Genomic DNA, 25,766 nt, shown 5'->3' with positions numbered 1-25,766 from the left:
TCCTCCTCTGAAGAGCCACAGGGTGCAGTGACAAACTACTCGAAAAGTTACAGCCTACAAACTTCTCTGAGCACTGGGTTAACTCCTTAGCACTCGCTACTTTGACCCTCACAGTAATTCCTATCATTATGCTTAATTTATATATAAGGAAAACAAAGACCAAAACTATTCAATAAAATTTCCATGATAACATGGAAGGAAGTGGTTAAATCAGGGCATTTTGACCTGGGAATATATACTATTACCTTGTCCTATGCTGTAATATTCATCAAGCCAATATAGTCACACATTTAAAATAACCTTTTGTAGCCCAGCATCATGGTGAATGCCTGCACTGCTAACATTTAGGAGGCTGAGACAGGAGGATCAACATGAGTTTGTGGCCAGCCTGGGCCACATATTGAATTCAAGCCCAGCCTGAACTGCGTAGCAAAACCCTGTTTCCAAAAACAAACAAACAGACAAATAAACTTCTGCTTCTTGTTCTTTTTACAAATGAAATATAACACTATATGAAAATCAGAAAACACAAACATAAAAATAAAACAATATCTCTCATGCTACCAGAATTGACCCTCAATACTTAAGTGACATATGCTCTTAGATATCAAAGATAGTGTCATGCTGAATATATTTTGAGCTATCTTTGACTTTTTTTTCTTTATTCAGTTCATTTATGCTCCAACAAGTATGCTGGACAGGGACTTTAGGTGACTCTTGGTGTGTAAGTAAATGTCAAAAATACAGCTCCTCCTCTCCCAGAATCACAGTTTAGTGGAGGAGATAAGACAAGGGAAGGAACCCTGAGAACTTAAATTACATGTTACCACAACATGGAACAAGATCCTATGGGAAATAGTACAGGAGAGGAAACTGGCCTGCTCAGGGAGAACTAGAAAATAAAGACTGGACTGGAACTGGGGAGATGGATGGAGAGGCCTGGGCATGCTGAGAGGAATGGGGGAGCTCTGAAGGGGTGGCGGGGGAGAAAGGCGTGGAGAGAGCAGGCTGCACATCTGTAATCCATTCTGTCAGAACTCTGAATCTGTGGAATCCAAAAGATGCGGAGCAGCCCAGGTAGGACCAGGATGGGAAAACATCCTTGACAAACCTTATACAAGCTACAGGAATCCATTTAGGGCCCGGTCCCTAACCCATTTTACATCGCAGGAAGAAGTTAAATACAGAAAGATGGTATAAGCAGTAACTAGCAACACATCATGGGTCCTGCGAGGACTATGTCAGGAAACCCGCTTCTCCATAGATAAGCAATCTGACATGTGCAGGACACACACCTGGGTGCCAGATGTGAACCCTCATACGTGTGCCACGGCAGTCCCATCTGTGGCTCAAGATGCTGGCTGGGCTTTTGATCACAGGGAGGAGAGCGATTCATTACCAAGTACAGGATAAGAGGTTCCAGAGCTGGAGTGTGAACAGAAAAGGTTCTTGCTCATTGCTTTCCTTTTATCTCATCTCCTAGGGCCTCTTCAATATTTGGTGACAACTGTGTTTCTAATGATGTCTTGGTTTGCTTCCACTGTCTTGATAACTTGCTTATGCACTGCTTCCATAGATACAAGGAGTCTTTGAAAGCATCAGAAGTTTTTATTTCCCACCTAAGTGAGAGGAAAGGAAAGAGCCAATATATAAAGTGCAATAAATAGCTAATGGTTTGTTTCTCATTGCATTAAAATGCCATTCTTCATTTCAAACTTAACTCTTGCAGTGTGACAAGAGTGGCTTCAAGAACCCTGACGTGTTGCTGTGGAGGGGTCTTCTGCATTGTAGGTGGCTAGAGGAAGTGAGGGAAGGTTGATGGTGAAAGGTTAAAGACCTCTGCAAAGCTTACCTCCTCTTTCACTCTTAGAAAACACTGACTTGCAATGCAGCTTGTTATGATGAGAAAAGGAAAAAGGTTTCTTGACAGTAAGAAGGCAAACATCTGTGTGGCAATTATCCTAGAAACTCGTATAAGCCCTGTTTCAATTGTGTCTGAACTGTATTGATTACTACCATTTAGGATGGTCTATGAGGATATTCCTTCCTAGAGGCAAATACCTCTGTTTTGCATAACACTTTTACATGGGGCCCAAAAGTATGCATGTCCTGAGGTCACGGAGGAGTTTTACTATTTTTCTTGAGGACCTTGAAATAGAGGTGATCTCCACTGAGGTCCTTCCTCACAGGATTTGATATCACAGGATGGAGAGAAGACTTCAGGGCACTGCTTATGCCGCTCACTGTTGACAGTCTCCAGGGCTAGAGTCATCTCCACAGCCCTGTCAAGTTGGGTTGCTGTGCTCACTTTGACAGGTGACCTGACTAGGGCTCTGTGTGGAGAGGAGATCTGTGCTCCTTCCTATGCATTGAAACCCTCTGCTCCGGGAGGGTCATTCCCCCTTGTCCAATAACATCCTTCTGTGATGTCCAGAGCATTCCTTCTGTGCATGGCCTACTTAACCCTAATTTCTCCTTTGAGACAGTATACGTTTTAAATATGGTCAAATACATATAATGTAAAATTTGTTATCATAACCATTTTAAATGTGCAGTTCAGAGCCATTAAATGTGTTTGCTTGTACAAGAGCTATGGCAAATAGAAACACCAAAATGACACCAAGGATTTGGAGGCAGATTTATTTATATTGATGGGCACTGATCGGGATTATTTCCAAAATGTCAGATCCTGATTTTTGGTGGTCTAGGGCTCATATGGGATAAGCAAACAGGAAGTATAGAGACAAATGGCTTGTCAATTGGGGACTGATTTTTATAATATGCATTATAGTGATTAGCTGCTTTTAAGAAACAAAAGTAACAGGAATTGCAACCAGAAAAATTACCTGGGCAACTAACAAACTGAAGTATTTTGTCTGCGGTGGGGGTGGGGGCATCTTCTGCTACACAACTGTCACCATCATCCATCTCCACAACTTTTTCAATGTCCCCAAATGAAATGTCCCCTCTGTGTTAAATTCTAACTCTTCATTCCCCTCAACTCCAGTCTCCTGCTGAGCTCCAATGTACTTTCTGGCTATAATTTTCACCATTTGGGTAGCTCAAATACTTGGAATTATGTAATCTTCGGGTTTTTTTTTTTTTGGTTTGGCTTATTTTTTCTAGCACAATGTTTCACAGTTCATCCATGTTGTAGCATCAATATGAATGTCATTCTTTTTCAGGCTGAATGATATTCCATTGTGTGTATATCCTATATTTCACTAGTACATTTGTCTGTAGATAGACATTTATGTTGATTCTACCTGTTGACTATCCTAATGCTTCAAACATTAGTGTAAAAATACCTAAGTTTCTGTTTTAAATCCTTTGGCTATGTGTCTAGAAAAGGAATTACTGGGTTGTAGAGTAGTTTTATGCTTAATTGTCTTAGAGAATCACCAAATTGCTTCCCACAGTGGTTGCACCATTTTACATTCTCACTGGCAATGCTGGACAGTGATTGGACTCTCACAGAGTCCAATTTCTCGACATCTTTGTCATCATTTTCTGCTTTTTGGGTAATAGCAATCCCAAAATGTGTGAAGTATTATCTCATTCTGATTTTGAGTTACTTTTTCCTAATGATTAGTGATGTTGATAATCTTTTCATGTGCTTATTGGTCATTTCTATGTTTTGGGAGAAATGTCTACTCAAGTCCTTTCTCATTTTTTCATTGGGTTTGTTGTGGAGTTATACTTCTTTATGTATTCTGAATATTAACTCCTTGTCAGGTATGTGATTTACAAATAGTATTTCTTCCAGTTCTGTCAGTTTCCTTTTCATTTCCTTGACAGTGCCCTTTGATATTCAAAATTTTTAAATTTTGATGAAGTGCAACTTACTTACTTTTTCTTTTATTGCTTATGTTTTTGGTATTACATTCAAGGGAATCATTGACAAATCCATCATTGTGAAGTTTCCTCCTTCATTTTCTTCTAAGAGTTTTATAGTTTGAGTTCTTTGGTCTTTGATCCACTTTGAGCTAATATTTGCATACTATGGAAAAGTTCAACTTCATTGTTTTGCTTGTGTATATGCACCTATACTGTATTTCTGAAGTTTTTTTTATAACAAAACTTACTCGTTTTTCTGGGCATTCTCTAGGCAATTTGTGACAGCAGAGGCCTAGTTTGCATCATTTGGATTCCTAGTTTGTTTTCTTCCATACCACTATACCTAGAGGGGATGGAACTAAGGCCCTAAAGGGTTACTGTCCTATCGAACTCAATGTAAACCACTCTAGGTTCCAAAATCCTCAATAATCACACTATACATCTTTGTAAGACAAGAGATACGCTTTTGTCTTCCTGTTTTTCTTCCAATTCTCTTATGAAAGAGTGGATACAATTGGGATTACTTGTGATTAATTGACCACACACTGTTTAAAAGGGGAAGCCTGCTGGAATTTGCTGGACTGTGGGGGACAGGCAGAAGTTTTCTTAGCTCTACTGACATCTCTCCCATTATGTATTACATTTTATGGAGATGGCAAAATTTACATATTTATGTGTCTGTCTTCCAACGACAGTGTGAAATTGTTACATTCCTCACACCTAGAACAGTACCTGGAACACACATTTATTAAATTAAACTGAACCAATAGCACTACCTCTTCCAGGCTGTGTTATTGTGCAAAGACAAAACCTCAACAATAAAATGTTTTGATTATAGGGTCATCTGGCTATAAACATGAAGGATAATGATGATGGCTCCAAATGACATGTAGTAGATTTTTATCAAATTTCAATGTTGAACATCTGGTTTTTTTTAATTAGAAATGGAGCCAACCATGACAAATTTTACCTCTTACCTGTTGCTCAAAGTAAATTGCATCTTCAAATAAATATCTGAGACTAAGTAAGCAAATATTAATTTTTCAAAAAATTTTAATAATGAAATCATTCATAGAAATGAGATCACCTTGTAACATTCTCACCATTTTTCTGAATATGCAGGTGAGTAAAAGATGTTGGGCACCTAGAATAGATGCAATATTTTCACATTGTTTATATCCATTCTAAAAGAGACATATATGAATATTGCTGCCTTTTTATTCCTACCCCATGGATCATGAATCAGGGCACCTAACACTCAACTATTTTGAAAATCACTCAAATCAGACTTAAGTGAAGAGGGCATTTAGCTTTACCTCTCAGAAATCCCAATTCTTGTTTAGTCAGCTCTCTTCTGTAGCTAGTCATGTACCATGTAACTGACTGTCTTTTGGTCCATGATGGACCACATACAGCAGGGTGGTCCTGCACTCAGAGCCACCTTCGTCTGCGTAAGTACACATGATGTATTGCACAAGGGTGACACCACAGAAGATTGCATTTCACGTAATTTATTCCATGTAACATTCACCACTGTAAGCATTTTCTGTTCCTTAGGAAATACGGTATTTCAGGTAGGATAATAGAGACAGAAACAAGAGGTCTGAGCAAGACAGAGGGTGGCAGACAGCCTGCTTCCTTGCAGTCTCCTGAACTGGTTTTGTAGCAGCCTCTCCCTCCTGACACTCCCTAGCCCCTGCCTAGGATAAAGGGGACCCATTGAGAGAGTCAAGCAAGTGGGGCATGAATATTCACATACATAGTAGAGAGGAAACCCAAAGTATCAGCAAGTGCTAAGACAGTGTTATCCCACAGGGCTAGTTCCCTTTTGCTCATCTGCTGCCTCATTTCTCCTCAGGCCTGGAATCTATTTAGTTGAAGCATAATTTGACAGATAAAAAATAAGGTGTGATCTGGTGTGGCCACAGCCGGTGACACTCCTCTTTCCCTCTAGACAGGAGCCCCTATCTTAATGACCTCCACTCCAGTGCCAGGGGCTGGCTGGAGACCGCCTTTTTTCCAGCGTTCTCGGGCTTGACCACACCCCTCACTTTAGGGCGGCAGCTCTATTAGAAGCATTATGGTCTTCGCATCCTCTCTGGCTGCGAGCAGAGGATTCCCGCAGGTAGTGCGAAGGAGACTAGACCTGGAGCAGCGCTTCCTGGGTAACTGTTCTTCACCTGGTCTCCCTGGCGAAGTGTAAGTTTCTGTTTCCAACTTCGTATTCCTGCTTTTTCTTGTGTGTGTGTGTATGTAACTAAAGGGTAGATTAGTGGAAACTTTCAGGATACAAACAGGTTTCTCTTCCTTCTTTCTATATTCAATTATTCAGCTGCTTAATACTATTTTTCAAACATGTTGCCTAACTTTGTCAGCATAATCAGACATCAAGACTATGTCACTCTTTTTCAAAAGCAAAGTCATGTGCATTTGGATACTCCCGGATACCTTGTCACGGACTGTATTTTCTTTGCAGATTCAAACACTTCCAAAGAAATAAAACTGTAGTTCAGCACGACATAAAGATTTTTCTCTCTCTCTTTTTCTTTTTCCTTTTTCAGTCCTGGCGGGTCTGTTATTTTCTTTTTTTTCTTTTTTTCTAGCATCTTAATGAACTGCTTTTTTAGAGAGGAAATTGCCACAGGTTTGAATCTCGCAAGGCAAGCTATCCCGTTGGGTGTTTTTCGCTGTCTTGTAACTCCCACTTCTGCAAGGGTTTGCTAATCCTTTGGACGGTGTTTGCACCGTAGGGTGTGCGGGTGGGCTGGAGGAGGTCTCCCGGTCAGCGGGTGGGAGGCATCTTTCCTGCACTGGGAGGCTGGGCTCCACGGGACCTGCTCTGAGAGGCGGGAGACCTGAGTGGCAACTCCTTTCCGTTCGCTGGTTGTATCGGGCAATTCCACTCTGGCTGCGGTTTCTCATCTACTATTAACAATGTTTCTATTGCTACCTTTCAAAGTTGCATTTTCTGTGGGTGAACTGCACAAACAGATTCTATTGGGTTACTGAAATCAAGACACTTAATTGCAGGCTTTTCTTATTCTCTCTCTTAAATGTCGAGGTCATTTTTCTTCCTGCTTCATATCACTGCCATGCTCCTGAAACAAACAAACAAACAAACAAAAAACACCCACTTTGTTAAACAGCAGGAAATACAGATCCTAAAATGATAACTCTGGCAGCTCCATTTGATTTGTAAAAATTACTGACATTTAACTGGTCCACCAGCTGTAATTCTGGATTGCTGCACCTCCTTTTCTTTTTTTAATTAGAGAAGTTCTTTTGCTTCAGCAGGGTGGACTCACAGGGAAGGCTGCTGGGGGCACTTTTCTTGTTAGATTCTTACTTAACCTGGTGTTCCTGAAAGGAGGGAAGGGAGAGCTAATGAGTTAATGTCTGCAAAGTGCTTTGAAGATGAAAAGATCTTTTCATGTGTGTCGGTATTGTTGTTATTAATATTAATATTTGAAGAAGCATGCTGCTTCTAATTGTAAATCAACAACTTCCATTTCTTACCAGCTCTGTAGTGAAATAACAAACAGTGCACGCAGGCATTTGGCCTCTTCCGTCCTGGTTCCGCTGAGGATGTAGGAAGCACAGTCTGATAACGGAGGAGGAGGCATCTTTGCTTTACAGGCTCCTTACACCCAGGTGCTAGTTGTAAGAGGTATGAGGAGGTCTTAGAGCAGAGGCTGGGGACATTGGGGACAGAGATGTCATCCTCAGACACCTGGAAGCCTGTGACCTTGGAGATCTGAGAACTTTGCTTCTCCCAGATGCTGAGGGAGTTTGAAGGTGAGTACACTGCATTGGACCCGGGAGGAGAATGGCTGTTCACTTGGACTCTATGAAAACTTAGCTCTGCTACTGAGAATAAACGATGGAAGACGGCTCTTCCCGGTTTTCTTCATCTCTAAAATACGAATGATCATTTGTGCCCCACCTGTTTCCCAGTGGTGAGAAACTAGAAGTAAAAAGCATAGAGTTCTAAAAAAGAAAATTGCCCATAGTTCCAGAACAGTCTGTAGCAAACCGTAAGAAGTAGGGTGTGGATGCAGGTCCTAGGGGAGAGAGAGGCAGGAAGGAAAGCAGGCAGAGGCTATGGGCATTTCCCTGTCTCTGCACAGGGAGCTGCAGTAGCTTGTTGGGTTTCTTAACCTCGACTCAACTATTGCGGCTCTTGGTTTTATTTACTGGTGAATAGATCTACCCCACAACTGTCATTTTCTGTTTACTCACTCAAAATTCCCAGTTACTCACTTTAAATAAAACAGAAGGAATGAATACATCCTAGAAATTGGGTAAACCTTCTCTCTACCCACCTGCTTTTCTGCCCCCTTCCTTCTTCTTTCCTTTCTTTTTTTCTTTTTTTCCTCTGTCTCTTCCTTTCTTCTTTCTTCTACTCTATTCCTATTTTCACTTTCTTCTTTATGAAAATGACAAAACATTTAGTATTTGAGTGGAATTACTGTGATACACAGTAATTTAATTGCATTTGAGGCAAATCTTTTGAGTTTCTTCAATCTTAAGGAAACTTAGATATAAAAATATTCATTTTTGTCTCATCTCATTTGTCTCCGCTTGGGAGAGAACAATGATTAATGAAAATGTAGTTTTACAGGACTCAGTCTTTTCATCTAGATGATCCTCAGGATAGCATTGGGAGTTTCCTCCACTCACCTGAGGCAGGACAGTAATCTCTAAGGTTTGTTGAGCATGTAAGCATGTTCCAATGCTTTTGCAAAGTGCTTTGCAAGCAGTACTTCATGTGACTTAGTACTGGACCCTAATCTGAACCAAGGGTCTGTGAGCCCAGAGCTCCTGAGTGGACTAGCACCATACAGGACTCCAAGTAACTCCGAGATACTTACACAAACTTAAATGGGAGTTTCCTGCTTAAACTGGGCGAATACTGAGCATAAGGCTTATTTTCCCAAGGGGAATCTTTGGATTAATTATTCATTATGAAGAAGATACAGGCTGGAGAAAAGCCACAAGGTCTAATGGCCTGAGTGAGTGAATCGATCCCTGTTGTGACGAATGTCACCCCTGTTCCTGCCTGTGTCCAGCCTTGCTCACGTGCTGTGAGGCACACAGAAGCAACATGTGACTTCCACTTTTTAAACTTACATAATTTACTTTAAAAAGCAACATTTTATTGAAAAGATAGATTAAAAATCAGATGATATCATTGCTCAGTGATGTAATACAGTCTAAGAATATTTGGGGAGTTCAGGTGAAAAAAAGGCATATAGAACAGGGAAGGAAGAATGCTTCTCATCCTGTTTTTTCCCCCGTAAAGCAGAGAGTAGGTTTAACGTTCCAGTGGCCAAGCACAAGTGTTGCCTCAATAACTTTGAAGGAACAGTGTGCACAGTGCGTACGGGGCTGAGAGTAAAGCAGTAAACTTGCAGTGCGAGTATCAGCACAATAGTCTTAAAGTGGGGAGAAGTGGAGTTGTCAAGACACACAGAAAACCCAAAGTTTTTAGTCTTTTTTAAACTTTTTATTTAAAAGTAATTCCAGATGTACAAGGGTTACAAGAACATTGCATGAAGAATTTCCAAAGGTTAGGGTCATTTTAAACTGTGAAAAATATAATACACATCAGTCTCCTAAATCATCTTTTGCTACTTCCGGTGATAGGGAATCCAAATGATTCCTGTGGACAGGCAGAAGCCCTAGTGCCAGTTTCTTGATGTAAAAGGCTAAAGAATTAAAGCCCCAGCTCTCTGGAAAAATGGAAGCCTTGTCATATGGGGCCATCATCTGGTTTGTGGCTTAAGAGGCCCAGAGGGGTCCTGGGGTGTACAATTTTCCCTGGACTGGTTTGCATCACACATATGGCTCTCAAACGTCAGCTCGGTCTTGCAACAGGTGTCTTTTTTGTTTCCTGGAGAGCTCTGCCTTCTAAACATCCACCTTGTCAAAAATACTCATCGATGTAATCAAGTCCAATGCTGCCTGGCTCCAGCCAAGAGGTCATTTGACCTGCAGGATTGATGTCACGTGCTCAGGTAGCCCACAGGGCTCCTGCTTGCAATGGCTTTGTAATATGAGCCCCAGGTGATTCATATGCACATCCTAGTTTGGGCAGCACTGCTTTAAAGGAAAAGGGAGGACAAAAAAATAAGAAAACCGACTGATGAGAAACCCTTGCAACATTTTCCCTTTATGCATTTTATTGCTTTCCTGCTACAGTATTTATAGCTAGGTACTATAGTATTACTCCACAACAGATTGACATTTGTGTAAAAAGAATGCTGGTTTCACTGGGCAAGCTACAATAATTCCTCATTTGTGCCAGGCAGTCTTTCAGTGAGTTTGCTCTGAGCTGTAAGAAAAATGCTTACGTCTCAGTTTTGTGCGTAACACTGATACAAACTGAGTACCATTCAGTAGAAATTGTGGCTCTTTATTCCTGCCAAATTCTTGACTGATGCTACTCAACCTATGATTATGAAAGGGAATCCTCTTTTGATGACTTGAATACAAATCCTTAGAAAAAGAAATGAGGATTTATGTAGGTGATTGGGACTCTCTCCTTAATTCTTGAATAAATGACGTGCTGTCGTGGGCAATAAAAAGTAATTAATAAAAACCACTATTACTACTCAGAATTGAATACTTAGTACATAATTGCTATGTACTATTGATAAAATAGCAATAGTAACAGTTATTGTTATTTAGTGGCCATTTTACCATGTCTAAGGCACTCTGCACATTTTTATTTTGTAAAAACCTCCTTAATTATTTTGAAAATATGGTACTATAATCTCCACTTTATGTGTGAGGATACTAAGACTATAGCGTTAAGAAAGGTGGCCATGACCATACACTTAAGAAGTGCCTTGTTCATGCACGGTTTGTAATTCCACAGCTCCCGTTAAACATATAACCTCTCTGGACTCAGTTCATTCAAATAAAAAATGAGCTGATTTGGTGAATTTTTTCTAACTCCAAAATTCATTGAATTTGCAAAATCCCTTTTTATAGAAGAATGCTAGCAAGCTGTTTAGCATTATACTGAGAAATTGGAACCTTACAATTTGGGCAATAAAACAAAAGAAACTCCACCACGAAAATCACAATCAGACATAGTCCAAGAGATTGTTTGGCGGATTTGAGAGAGTTAAGTCAGCTGGTGTCTTTTAGTTTGATTTTACAGGGTCATTATTAAGACTATCCAGTCTCTTTTAATTGTCCTCTCAATTTCCCTCTCTATTTATTGTGTTTCAGTTTTGCTGAGAGCCCTACCAGCCAGAACCAAATCTAAATTCTACATTAAATCTGACATGGTTCATGAGCTATGGGGTGAAAATAAATTATTTAAAATTCTAGGCCCTTGGGAATTTCTTTAACAGTAACCATTGGGAAAGAGTTGACATTTTCAGGCTTGTAGCCCTTCTTTAGGTTCGACTTGCCCAAGAATCTTTTATATCCTGATCTGTACTACATCCAGTATTGGAAAGCAAAGAGTACTTAACGTTATTCTGCCAGTTCATTCTGCTTTGTTTCCTAGTTCTTAGTAAAAAAAAAAAAAAAAAAAATAGCAATTTATTTATTTATGGTACTTAACATGTTCATGGTACTAGAGTACCTCTGAAGGTCTCTTATGACCATTTGTTGAATTTTATGGCTAAACTTAGAATTGAGATAGCATTTGTATGTGAGCTGTGGTCACTTTTATTATGAAACAGTTTACTGAATGTTGCTTGTGAGCTTCCAGAAGATTTTCTCACATGAAGATTGACTAGAAATAGTGGGTTGTTGGTTTCTGACCAATTTCAGAGACAAAGTTTGACATTGTTCTGATTAAATTCCAAGATGTAATAGAATGATTTTAATGTATACCCGGATGCTGAGAAGCAGTACTTCTCTGCCTGTTGTTAACAATGCATTCCAGCAGTGTGAGGGTGAGGGAACTTTTCCCACCAAGGAGGAAATGTAAAAATAATCTATGAAGCACTCCTTATTTCCTAACTGCTATGGTACACCAAAGTAAAAGCACCTTTTTATCTCTCTTTTTCAGGAGACTGTAGTGACCTCCTCCATCAGGAAGGCCAAAACAACGAGTGGACATAGCTCAACTAATCTTTCTTGTTGTAGTAGAATGTACTCCATTTTACTACAACAAGAAAGATTGGTTGACCTATGTCCTTTCATAATGGACATGAGAACGTTGTTTAGTTAGGAGATTTGTTTTCTTTTTAGAAATAGAAAATGGATATGAATCACTTTCACTTAAGATAAGATTAGGGGAATAATTACAAGTGAGGGTAAGGAGAATCAAGACAGATATTGACTGTTCTGTAAGTTCCTGCTCTGTGAGCTTAGGCAAAAATAGGTGACTTGGTTTAAGACATAGAATCCAATAGCACATAATTCAGAGCATCATCTTTTTTGTTAAGTGTTGCCTACCCAAAGAAAAAAGGAATATTTGCTACTATGATGTTGGCACACTTAGCCAAGGAGATGAGATTCTTCACAGACTTCAAAGTCAAAAAAACCATCTTCAATTCTAAACACTTTTCTTTTCTATGCATTGTAATGACACAATTTCTTTGGCAAATGAAGAGTGTTCAGTTAGTGAAACATGAGCCCTCCTAAATTTGAGTTCTTAGAAAATTAGACATGGTAGCTTTTGGTATAATGACAAATCAGGGGAGATACCTACCAGCTGATAGGAGAAATACAAATGGACTATGCAGAAGAATTAGAAATAAGGATAGACAAAAACCATCCACCTAATGCATGAGTTAGTTTAGCAAAGAGTATGATTTTGCTTATGGTTAACATTTCAGAATCCTGACCTCAGGGTTGCGTTGGACACACTTCATGGTGGGTAATGACTTTTTGTTGTTGTTCTTGTGAACATATCTTCTTTTTCCTGTATATGCTCAGGCTCTGACTCATAGCTATTGCACATACCAACTCTATTTCAAGTACATGTACTTTCCTTCATTTAGTTAACAAATGTGTGTTGCATGCCTGCTTATACCACTGAAGAAGGCACTGTTCCTCCTCTCAGATAATCTTTGATTCATGAACAGAGATAGACCTCTATACAGGAAGTGTCATCACTTTCTGTCATTGTTGAGAGTCAGTCCCAGGAGGAGCTTCAAAGATGTCCAAGTACCTAACCAGGAACCTCAGAGAAGTCTTCCTGAAAGAGGTGGTATTTTTTTATCCTTAAAAATACATTTACATGAAATGGTTTTCCCTCTAATTCTATAGATTCAGTTAAATGTAGATAAAAAAAATTTGAAAAAACCTATCTGTACTGAACATGTACAGACTTTTTCTTGCAACTATGCCCTAAGCAATAGTGTATAGCGACTACTTACATAGCATTTACATTGCACTAGGTGTTGCAAGTACTCTCAAGATGATTTATAATATATGGGAACATGTGCATGGGTGATAGGCAAATACTGTGTCATTTTATATAAGGGACATGGACATCCATAGATTTTTGTATACTGAGGTGGTGGTTTTTAAAACCATCCTCGTGGATATCAAAGGATGGCTGTATTCAGAAAGAAGGAATTTAAAGCCTACACATTGCAGATTGAAGATGTTGCTTTGATGCTATAGTGTTGGTTTTAGTTTGGATAAAGTGCTGTTGTTCTGAGCAAGTTTCTTTAAATGGCTAGTGCATTTGGAAGCCAAACTCTTCCTTTCTTGTATCCCAAGCCAAAAGGATATCCTCCTTATGTAAATTGAATGGAATCCTACAGAGATGACATTCAGAGAAATGCTAATTATAAATGGCTTACAAAAGGAAAAAGTGGAAAAACTGAACGTGTTTTGCTCCAGTTTCATTGAGCTCTTGTATTCTCTGGTCCCAGACCTGTAGTCTTCGTATTAATTATCAGTAGTAAGAGGCTCAAAGCAAGTTTTACCCGTAATTCCTGGTTTGTGAACTAATAGGAAGACTAGAGGTCAAGTTCAGGTTCAAAACACAACTTCTTTGTGAGAGGCAATATATTTCTGGCTTATTTATATGCAGAAGAATTAAAGATAAAGATAGACAAAATATACAGTATTCTTGTTCATATTCTTTGTTCCAACAGCACTACTTTTAGGCACTTAATGAGAAAATAAAATATTTTAGGAATTTTTACAATGATAAGGAATTGGAGACAAATATATATTATAAAAAGAGGCTCATTAAGAAAAGCACAATGTATACATACTGCAGAATGTTGTCAATCTTAAACTTCAGGATACAGAACTATATTTATTGACCAAAAGAGTGCCCACTGTGTTGGTTCAAATATCAATGAAAAAACATACTACAAAACAGCATGTACAGAATATCACAGAATTAAAATTATGAGTGCATGTATGTGAAACATCTGTGTGTATATAGATACATTAAAATACTGAGATGAATGTTGGACAAAATATTAGTGTAATTATCTCTGGAGAGTGGGGCTTGAGATGATTTTGATGCTTATCTGAGACTTTGCTGTACTTTTTAATTTTCTCAGTGTATATGTACTGTTTTAGCAAAACAATTACTTTGAAAAGAAAAAGTTAAAGTATAGTTTCCTGGGTTACATATCTAGAGTCATACACTGCAGCAGATAACCCAAAATAAAAACCCTCTACTAATGTTACAGTTACCTAGAAATATGGCTGAGAGCTGGTGTGAACTGGATCTAGCCTTGATTAAAGGCTTGTGTCTTTGGGATTCCTTACTTATCTGCTGCCATAACCTCAATAGCCCTTTCTCTCCTTAACCTTAGCTTCAATTTTGTACATCACTGAACCTGAGCTGGTGAGACTTGGGTAAAAGCACGTGTCAGCATGCACATTTTGGCTGGGTTACAGGTCTTGTTAAGGGTGGGAAGTTGGAGAAGTGGTCACAGGCTTTGTGAAGAGTACAACTCTTTCTATGGTCAAAGGGGAAACTAGTGCTAGACGGATTTGGAGGACAGGAGACATGCATACAAACCAACCTGTGCTTTCTGTCCTCTCCACTGGTTGCTGACTTTTGTACACAAATCCAGGACAATGAAAGTAAACAAGTCAGATCTCAACAAAGTCAATTTTCAGGGTGGCCTTAGTTTTTCTCATCTGTGGAAAGAGGGCTTACATGAGCTAACAGCTATGTACAAATTTTCTAATTTAGGCTCTGATATTCAACAATCATATGTGTACCAACCACCTCTCAGCCCTGGTGTAAGATCCTGGGATATGTGTAAAGAAATGGACTAAAATCTTGCTCTGGAGGAGACAATAAACAATGGCATGTCCACGTGGAGAGGGGGATGCAGTTGTTTGTACAGGGCTATGGGAAAATGCTTCTTACATAAGGTGACATCAAGTAGCCATGTGAATGGGAAGAAGCAATTTCCACTGATATGTGGATCATGAAACAGACTCCTTATTTCAAGGATCTTTATCAGACTCATTATCTATCAAGTGTCTCTAGAGAAATAAATGCTTTCACTGCTGATCCGCCTCTTGGGGGACCCATTCATTCATTCATTCATTCACTGATTTAAAAACTGAGTTTCTGTTGTGCCCCAAGATCTGCCTTAAGTGCTGGAAATGTAGATGAAAGTGAAAAAGGCATGTTGCCTACTTTCAAGTAACTCAGAATCTAGTGGGAGACAAATAGAAACAGACGTTGGTGAAACAGTGTGATAAGCACAGATAGTATGCAGGAGCACACTGAAGAAGAGCAGCTGGCCCTGGCGGAGGTGCAGCATGGTTCAGGGAAGGCTCCAGGCAGTGGAGAGTCTCTGAGAGGATCCTAAACCTTCAAGAGAAGGGGCTCACAGGTGCTGAGGGGCTGGAGGATGGAGGGGCCTTTCTAGAAGGCTGGGAACATGAGATAGGCAGGGAAGTGACAAATGGCACCTTGTGCTCAAGAGAGTAATAGAGAGTTGTACATTCAGTGCTGAGGTGCTGTGGCGCACAGTGACGGTAGGGCTGGTGGGTGGAGGGTGTGTGGATGGGTCATATGGGTGGATGAGCTTGGCAGTCTTGCCTGGGACCCATGTACTTTGCTGCTCCCATTCAAGAAAAATGAAACAGCTCTTCATAGTCCTGTTACCAAGTTTTCAAATCATTTCTACACCCAGATAGGTCTCATAGCTGCTTCTCAGCTGGGGAGTAAATCTTTAAATCACACAGTTGTTTTCCATTTAGGTAATAAACATGTGCAATGCCAAGAAAACACTGGTGCAGCTAGCTGATGGTCAAGCAGTTGTCGTGTGGGAGGGAATTCTCTTTGGCCAAAAAGCCAGGGAGTTGGGAGAAAACCCACGCACAAAAGTCTCCCAACACTCCTTTTACGTCTTCTGAAAGGGTTTCGTTCTCCAGCAGCTGTTCTGTGTCACAATCTACAAGTGGAAAAAGGGCAGGTTCTTTTTTTCTTTCTCCAAAAAATAATAAAGGAGCAATCCATTTCTGTCCGAGAGTTATTTCCTGAGATGAGAGCTCTTGAGAGCTCTGGCAACTGCCTCTTTTCAGTTTTCTCCTTGGGCAAAGGGCCGTCCCCCAGGGAAGTGTCATTCATGCAGTGGAGAATACGGTCCAGCACAGAATGCACCAGATGTTGGGCCAGAGGTTTCCTCCCTCACTCTGTCAATTGATTGGAAGAGAAAAAGTATTTCCACTGAGCCTTTTTCCAAGCGTGTTGCTATGAGGGGGAGTGTTGTCTGGCCGCAGATAGAAACTGTTGGTGTCTTTGAGCTGGGCTCCAGGATGTTGCTGCCAATTCCAAAAGTCCTTTCTTTTACAAATATATAAGTAAAACAGGCATTCAGAAGGGGAAAGGTCCTTTGCTGCTTGTGGGAGTCTCAGTGCGATTCGTAGGGCCATGTGGTCACACTTCCTTCTGTGTAGTCTCCACAACTTGTTATCCCCAGTGCCCAGCAGAACTTACTGCTTCTTTTTTCCCCCATGTTGTTGGCAAACTACTCATCAAATTATGTTATAGTTACATGTGAGTGTGTCCTTTCCACCGCTTGAAGACAGAGGCTTTCTCAGCTTAATTTTCTACAGTCTGATAGACCCTTGAGCACAGGAGTCTTTGTTCACTCCTGTGTCTCAAAGCCCCAAAACAGGGTCTGGCATACAATAAACACACTGCAATTACTTATGGAAAAAATAAACAAATGCCCAGCAACAGAAGCCTACTTCAGGATTGTCGAAGGGACAGCTGAGTTCTGGGAGGACTCAGGGGCTCTTTTGCACTTCTAGAAAGGGAATCAGAAGGTTGTGCTGCTTTTGCAGTTCCTCCCATGCCTAGTCATTCCCAACAGATATAAGTGTCCTGCAGGACGCTGGAGGGCTGGTCAGCTTTTCCCTAGGGAATCTGATCATGACTGAGCCATTCTCTGTATGGTATAGTCAGTGTTATAAGTCTCACCTATGAGCAGATCAAAATATTGAGGTGGGGATATATGGTTTCATGTTGATTCATTAGGACTTCAAATTCAATTTTAAGATTAAAAATAAATAATGTTTGGGTGGGCCCAGTAAGAGCATCTTCACAATTTAGGATCAGGACAGGTCTCTGCTGACCTATGTTATATGTATCTTAGTCTGAGGTCAGCACTCAGCTCAGAGTCTGAGGCAGAGTGTGCATCTATCCGCCATATTTAGAAAGAAGAACTAAAGAGGCAATATCTGGGTACTAGCCCCCTCTGCCTTCTGCCTCTCCTCTGGAGAGCGCTTTCTGGAACTACTTGCTGCAGTGGAGCTCAGATCCTTAAAAAACTAGAGAGTGAAATCTTGATGAACTTAGCCAAGTTATCCAGAATCCTTAGTTAATTAATTTATTTTAAAATTAACATTATTTAGATTTTATCTTTAGGAGGAAACAAGGTAATATAATTTTAAAAACATAGTTCTAGGATAAATTATGATTTAAAGTTTTTAGCTCACATCTCTGAACCATTTTTTTAGTGACTTAATGATTGAAGTACTTGATATAGTTTTATATTGCAGAATCTGTTTAACTCTTATTTAAATACATTCCATATGAAAGTAGACTGTCTGTCATGCAGTATCATCAAGATGGTGAACCATCAGTGCAAATTGAACGTAAGACCTATCTTAGTACTTGACTTTCCTTTTCTTTTCTTTTTAAGACAGCATCTCATTATGCAGTTGAGGCTGACCTTGAACTCACTTTGTACCCAAGGCTGGCCTCCAACTCACAACAATCCTCCTGTCTCAGCCTCCTGAGTACTGGAATTACAGGCATGCACCAACACACCCAAGTAGTACTCTACTTTTCTAGAAAAGTGTGAGTTGCTTTAAACGTCCACAAGAATAAGGGAAAAGGACAAATACAAACCAGAAAGCAATTTAGTTGAAATGTCACTTCCTAACCATAGGAATTTGGCCTCTGACTGATGTACCTAGGAATTTAATCTTCTAAATTATTCAAGAAAGACTTTTTTAGCACATGGTTTTGAATATATGAAAGTTTGTGAACTAATGAACTCTAGGAGGCATTTAAGTTAACAGAAATCTTTGATATATAAATGACTTTCCTGATGACTGCAACTAGCTAGAAAATCCCTCTAGCCAGAACATTGCTGAAGCACTCTAGTTATTGAGCTTTTCAATGCAGATAATGACTCTCAGCAAGAATTATTCTCCTGTTTTCAAGATGAACTCCCTTCTACCACTTTTGCAGGGCTTCTTGCTGTCCACATCTTGAAGTGCTGGTGGATATACTTTTGCTCTTTTTTCCAATCTTTTATCGCTTTAATTAATTGATGGCACAACTATGAATTGAATTCCTGCTATTTCCAGGCCTGTTGGGGGAAGTGGGGCAGGTAGTGTGTAACTGGAGATTTTATTTATTTGTTTATTTATTTATTTTTGGTACCAGGAATCAAACTCAGGACCTTGCCCTTGCTAGGCGGGCACTGTGCCCCTGAGCTGTATCCCCCTCCCTGGAGATTTTATTTAAAAGACACACAAGATGTATTCCCTGCCCAGGAATCCTACAATATGTGGTTTTCATAGACCCCCTTACTGCACAGTGTGCAGCATGTAGACACAATCTATTCGTGCTACCTTGTTGTTAGAGGGTTGGCTTTGCCTGGGGTCTGCTCCACCCTGTGGGCCAGGGTCTGTTGCATGTCTTCCTGAATGTCAGCTTCCTTCTCTGCTTCACAGCCCTAGGGAAGGTCCTAGTCTAAGAAACTCATGCCCCTTGGGGTCTTGTCTACACACTTATGCGCATTCAGTGGCTCAGCCAACACTTTCTCCTGCACAGGTCCTGAGAGCAGAATGAACTACTTTGTGGATTCGGCCATGAGCAGCCCTGGCCCTTACCCGGCATCTCGTCCTGCAGTGATGGTGAGTGGTGGTTCCTTCCCTGCCCATCTTTACCCCTTCAGCCTTCTACACCTCTTCCCCTGGCTTCTGGTTTCCTGCCTTCTGCTTAGAGAAGCCAATGACCTAAATGCCAAATTGGCCTAGGCTTTGAATCTTCTGGAGGAGATCAGTTGTGAGATTATCTCTGGTTTTATCAGTATATAAATCCAGTATAACAATCCAAGTCTCATGGCTTTGTTGAAGATTTTTAGTATGTATGAGTTTCAGAGACAGTCACTCAAACATGATTCACAAAGCCAGTTGATATCTGTTGCTCCTTTCATTGGTGAGAATATTCCCCATAGGAATGTACCCTAGGCCTGCTAATATAATTTAACTTACCTTAGGCCTCAAACACAAAAGCAAAACAATGCAACTTTTGTAATCTGAGAAGTTGAAAGTGAAAATAAAATGAAATGTGAAAATAAATTTAAAGGAAAGTATAATGAAATCTTAGATTAAGAAAGGTAAAATGATCATTAGGACTCTTTAGTTTTGCCTATAGGGAAGGAGACCCTTGACCATGCTATATGTTATTTACTAGAAATGCTTAGAGGAAATTCTTTTAAAAATGGAAGACCTTGTAATGCTGTAACTGATCAGTTCCAGCTGTAAAATGAAATTTACATGTTAACAGTTATGTTGCTAATTATTCCTTCTAAATTCTATAGGTTTTTATTCAAAAATAGTTATCATTAAATTTGTTTTTCTTCTTATTTTCTCTGGAAATGGACAGATAAGTTTATTCCTAACTCTTTTCAGTACATGGATCTAAATACTAATTAATGAGAGCTCTTTTCAGACTGAGAATCTATGGAGTTTTTAGCATTGGTAGGCTTAAGCTATCCGTCATTGCACCTGTAATTGGATATGAAAACATCTGAATTTTTGTGTAGCTCTGAAAAATCATTTGCTTAAAAGCTATTGTATATTCAAGGTGAAATACATAGCTGAAGGATAATTAACACATCTGTCTTGACTGGCTGTTCCATAACACTCCTTTTTAAAGTTGCTTCTGTTTTCAAGTGAGTACCACTCTGTATTCCAAAGAAAATTAGAATTAGAAAAAGATTTAGACTATAATTTACATTAGAAATATATTTTTAAAAAATTCACACACACAAACCTAGGTAAGCAGTCACTCAGGTTTGTTTAGTGGAAATTGCCAAGAGACTTACAGTTGAAGGTCATGTAAAGGGTTGGAGAAGTATCCAGTGGAATATCTTCCTGCTTTTCATAGAGAGATTATCCTCTAATGTCCACACAAATTACACTCCATTTTCCTAAAAGATGATATAGTAGAAATTTGTTAAAATAATTAAGGACGTTGTATTACAAAGGCCAATATGTTATTGACTTGGAAAAGGCCATTCAAAACTGGCCTGTGTTAATTCCATCAGTATTAGAATCAAGCAGGATGAATATCTTCTCAAGGTGAAGAATGCCTTACTTTTTTAAGACACTGAAATAAAAAAAAATATAATATCACCATTTGAGTTGTAAGTATATGATATTATCCTAGAAAGGGTACCTGGAAGTTGCAGATTTGGAAATCCCAAATCAATTTAATTGCATGTTTACAACTAAAGAGCTCTACTCCAAATGAATACACTACATTTTTAAAATGTATTTTTAACAGTTTCCATTGGTTTCAAAACAAAGACCGCAGCCCTATAGTTATATCTGGAAAACATTATCAACATGTGAGATCTTTTTCACTACAAATTTCAAAGCTACTTGAGTAAAAGCAGGGGTTTGCACAAGAGAGCTGCTAAGATATTGTCCCGGCACCTTCACTCACAATTTCTCTCTGGACTTCAGATTCTCCATCACTGGAACTAGCTAAGCAACCCTTGAGAACCACAGAGCAAATGAAGAAGTCCTTAACTTCTCTGCTCTAATAAAATTGAAAACAATCAATAATTATCAGCACAAGTTCAAGTTCAATCAACCAGCTCTAACAGACAATTTATGATCTTAGGCTGGACTATAAAAAGCAGTCGAAGCATCTATAAGTTATATATAAACTATAACCTTGGCAGGTTGGCACTAGGAATCCCAGCAAGCAAACTTCATACTCTGCATCCCAGTTTAAAATCTGGTAGAAGAGTGAGCAGTTCCAGGTCGAAGCCTCAGGTATTGGAGCTTCATTGTTCAGAGCTTTGCACAGTGGGCTTGATCCAGTAACCCAAGTGCCCCTGCCTTACGCTATAGTCTGATTTAGTCAGGTGGAACCACAAAAACCTAAAAACTCTCTCCTGGGTATGGAACACTTGAGGGAGAAAGGAAAACTCTGAAAGCCAGTGAGGTTTTCAATAGGGGGTGATTTTTCCCACTTGGGATTATTTGGTAATGGCTGAGACATGTTTGCTTGTCAAAATTTGGGAACTGCTAGAGTCTTCCAGTCTGTAGAGGCCACAGATGTAACTAAACTTCTCACAATATGTAAAGAAGACCCCTAAGACAAAGAATTACCAAGCTCCTGAGAGCAACTGTGCAGAGACAGAGAAACCTTGGCTGGAGTAGCCATTGAGCACCAGCTTCACTTTTGAAGGTAGCAAGCTCCTTGTACATGCACACTGCTCCAAGCACGTCTTGGGCCCTTATAAGGTATTATTTTAGAAAGGGAAATCTAAAAAAAGAAAAAACTGAGAACGTGTTCCTCTTCTGAAGGATGCTTTAGTTGACCAAGAAACACTCTTTTAAAATAAAATAGGATTGTTTTCTAATCCTGAAAGATTGCCACGCCTCAGATTGCTAATTTGCCAATCAAAGATCACGTTAGCATTATATATGTGATCCTTTGCTGTGCTAGAAAGGTGCTTGAAATATTTATAGCCACAGTTAAAATCAGTGCCACCATCAGGTTATGGCCATTTTACACAGAACTCACATTTTCTGCTCAGGGTCAGTTTGTCAAAAGCAGGACACATGTTTTCCGGATGGTAAGGTCAGCCCCTCAGGAGACTGTAATGAATGAAGTGATGTCACAGCCAGTGAGTAGAGAAACAACTCTTTTGGAAGTTGCCTGGCCTTTGTGTGGTATGGGGCCATTTCCAGGTACTTATATGGGCTATGTGTCAGGGACCCTTCATCCAGGGGAGGAAGTGGCTCCTTCCTGTTGTGGTCCCAGCTGGCCAGTCTGTCCTGAGCCCTGGAAGTTCCTGCAGTGCTGGAACATTGGTCCTCTCCTGTGTCATCCTTTTTATCCTGCCATTGCCCTGGGCCGGCAGAGGGAGGGCTGTGGGAGGCCCTGGGTTGTTCATAGTTTCAAATAAACATGCTCTAGGCCTTGGTGAGCTCACTAGCAAGAGGATGTGTGGAGGAGGCCCTTAGGAACTAATGACGCCTTGTGCCAGGTGAGTATTAGGAAGCACCTTGAGCTATTTAGAGGACAGGGAATGTTAGTGCCTACTCACCTCTGCTTGCAGCTTTGGGTTTTGAGGAAAAAGTAGCAAACCCCAGGCAACAGTGGCTTTCAGGGTTTTAGACCACGTGCAAGAAAGACACTTGTGACCAAAGATTAAATGAATACTCCAAAATGGCACCATTTCCTAGGATAATTCTTCAAGTTTAGGGGATATCCTTGCTAACTTGGGTAATTTATATTGAAAAGTAGCCACTTTTTTCACTGTCTGTCCATGAAACATGCTTCTCTTATGAATATGGTGCCTGTATTTTCTGGATGAAGGTTGCGGATCAGATACTATCCATGGAAAGACCTATTGACTTGTAATTTTATTATGTGAATGACTTCAGAGTTGTATACACAGGCTCATATTTGTTAGACAATTATTCTTATACAGAATAAAATGACATGAAGCCAGGGCTACTTCAGACCCTTTCTCAGTGGAGGGACAAGGTGGTAGAAATATGCCACAGCACATGCTGGATGTCAGCTTGGGAGGGAAGTGAAAGAGAATCGCAGCTATGAAGGGCCTGAGTATCGGCTCTATCTTTCCTGTACACTGCAGTGGGACGCGTGTTCTCCCAGACCAGCCGAGTCTTGAGTTGGTGCAGACAAAGGAGAATAGTTAGCTATGAGGTTCAGCTAAAATGCATTGGAAAAATAAGCTCCAAAACTGTGGCCCTGAGACACAAGCTTCTGGTTTCAGAGGCCTTTTGAGATTAACAGTGGATCTTGCCAATCTCTCCACGGTTTGTGCAGATCCTCTTTGTACATTTTCTTTCTCCCTTCCACAATGATTGATTGAATGACAAAGTTATACACATAACCTCATTTCCATCTTCAGATACTCTGGAGAACCAGAAGGGGGACCCACCTTACTCCTATCTGTTTCATACCAGACATTAGATGGAACCTTAGTCCTGAGTCAGGTAGCTATTAAATGTATCTGTCTTAGTTTATTTTTTGCTCCTATAACAGCATAACTGACTGAGTGAGTGACTTATAAAGAAATAAATTTGTTTGGCTCCTGGTTCCGGAGGTTGCATCTGATGAGGGCCTGCTTGCTGCCTCATGACAGAAGAAGTTATGTGACAGATGAGTGTGAGGGAGGGCAAGAGAGAGAGAGAACAGGCGATGGAGGGTACCTGAATTTATCCTTTTGGCAAGGAACCCACACCCGCAACAGTGATACTAACCCATTCACAAGGGCAGAGCCCTGAGGGCCTAGTCTCCTCTCAATATCTAGTATGATAGTACTGTAGTTAAATTTCAATGGGAGTTTTGGAAGAGACATTCAGACCATATCTGGTGTCCCAGACAATGATAGTTTAAAGTACTTTGACTTTGAATCGGAAAAACCTGGGCTACATTCTGGTCTGTTGCTACTCCTTAGCCGTAACCTTGGGTAACCTTGGGCAAAGTACTTAACCTTCCTGAACCACAGTGCTCCCATTTGTACAACAGACAGAGTATAACTTACCCTGAAAGCTTACTGTGATGACCATTAAATGATAAAATGCTTGTCTAGTGCCTCCAAAAAGATGGCCCCAGTCAATTCCTTTTTTTCATTATTCACTAGGTCTTACTCTGGACTTTTTGATTGTGTTAGACACATACATGGGCAGAGGAACTTTTATTTGTCCCTGCTGGGGTGATGCCAGAACAAGATGGAACTCCTGGGGTAAAGATGGAGGTATTCTTATTGGGAAACCTTCTTGCTTCACCGCTGCTTGCATGAGAAACAGCTCTTTTGCCACCAGATCAAAGTTTCCTTGTCATGGGCTGGTGGTTTACAGCCCCATTGTGTAAACATACTTGGTTCTCTTATCTTGAGTAATTGTGGTTTAATTGGGCCTCCTTGGGAGCAAGTCCCTTCTTATGCTTGGCTCTGGCTGTTGGCAGCCCTTTACTCCCACCCTACAGGTCTCAGGAGTTGAGCCTTTGGTTGTGCTTGAGAAACAATTGCTGTGCTGTCCCTGTGCTTTTTGTGCAGACCGTGCCTGCATCTGTGAAGCTTAGTGCAGATTCCTTCTCTGTGGGGATCCTAGGGGTGATGGGTGAGGTATTTAGTATTAGAAAAGTGGGGACACACTCAAAAAATTTTGAATCCAAATATAAACCAGAAAAGAATTTTTCATTCTTGTTACTTGGGACTATGATAATTTGACCCCTAAAGAGATTGTTGAAACACAGTGTTTGGGAAGTTGTTTATTCTTCTAACTCTTATTGGTAGTCACAGAAATTAAAGGAAAAAACCACTGATAATTTATATTTTTTTTCTAGTTATAAGGTTCAAACTAGAGAATTTTAGAGTTAGGCTACAATTTGAAGCCCATGTTACAATAACACAAAATTAAGGTCTTAAGAAGTTAGATGAATAGCCCAAGTTTGCAAAGCTTGCAAGGGATGGGATGTGGTACAAATCTCCTGACTCTTGACCTAGAATACTCCTGTGTTATTTTGTGTGGCTGTAACAAAATACTTGAGACCAGGTGATTTATGAAGAAGAGAGTTGTTGCTTACAGTTTTGGATGGTTGGAAGGTCAATGTGAAGAAGCAGGTAAGTTCTGGGCCTAGTGAGGGGCCCAGTCTGTCCTTTGTTGCTATGTCCTCTAGAACGATGAACATTGTGTCCTCACATGGGAGAAGGGACAGAGGAGACTGGACTCACTACTGTGAGACCTTTCATAAACATCCTAATCCTATCCAATGCTCCACCCTCGTGGTTACTCACTTGTTAGAGGCCCCACCTTTTGATACTATCATGATGGTGACTGAGCTTCAACATAGGGATTTTGGAAGATCACATTCATATCGCAGTAGCTCCTTACTACTCAATTCATCTTATTCATTTTTTGAAGAGATACTTGGTGCTATATAAGAACTTCGAACCAACTTTCACATATCCATCTATCTTGTTTATGAAAATTTAGTCTCCCTGAATTAGGCAAACATCAAAATCCCATTCTGTAGACCATTAAGCAAACCCACAAGGCTGGACAGTCTTTCAGCCTTGCAAGTTTTCTCACCTGGGTCCCATCACAGGTTCACAGTCAGTCTTACTGGCGTCTCTGCACCACAGGATGACTCCAGTTTCATCCTGAGAGTCACTGTGAGTCTGAAGGCTTCATGCCTAGTGCCTAGCAACTTGTCATCTGTAAAA

At 40.2% G+C, this 25,766-nt stretch overlaps 1 protein-coding gene across 5 annotated transcripts in view; it reads left to right on the top strand.

The window, feature by feature from the left end:
* The window catches only part of Ets1 (v-ets avian erythroblastosis virus E26 oncogene homolog 1), a 168,660-nt gene that overhangs the window by 37,775 nt on the left and 105,119 nt on the right, over positions 1–25,766 (top strand). For 3 of the 5 annotated variants that reach the window (XM_013511112.1, XM_013511111.1, XM_005378524.2), the window contains exons 1-2: positions 7,599–7,632; positions 19,094–19,176. In XM_013511112.1, coding sequence (XP_013366566.1) covers positions 7,614–7,632; positions 19,094–19,176 — 102 coding nt within the window. In that variant the 5' untranslated portion in view covers positions 7,599–7,613. Of the gene's footprint in view, positions 1–5,931; positions 6,037–7,598; positions 7,633–19,093; positions 19,177–25,766 lie in introns of those variants that run through there. The other 2 variants (XM_005378525.2, XM_005378526.2) reach the window with 2 other exon arrangements.

The sequence above is a fragment of the Chinchilla lanigera genome, unplaced genomic scaffold (genome assembly GCF_000276665.1).
Source record: "Chinchilla lanigera isolate Chin_1 unplaced genomic scaffold, ChiLan1.0 scaffold00011, whole genome shotgun sequence".
NCBI lineage: Eukaryota > Metazoa > Chordata > Mammalia > Rodentia > Chinchillidae > Chinchilla > Chinchilla lanigera.
The sequence above is the reverse complement of the archived record's forward strand: the minus strand, read 5'-3'. Positions and strand labels throughout refer to the sequence as shown.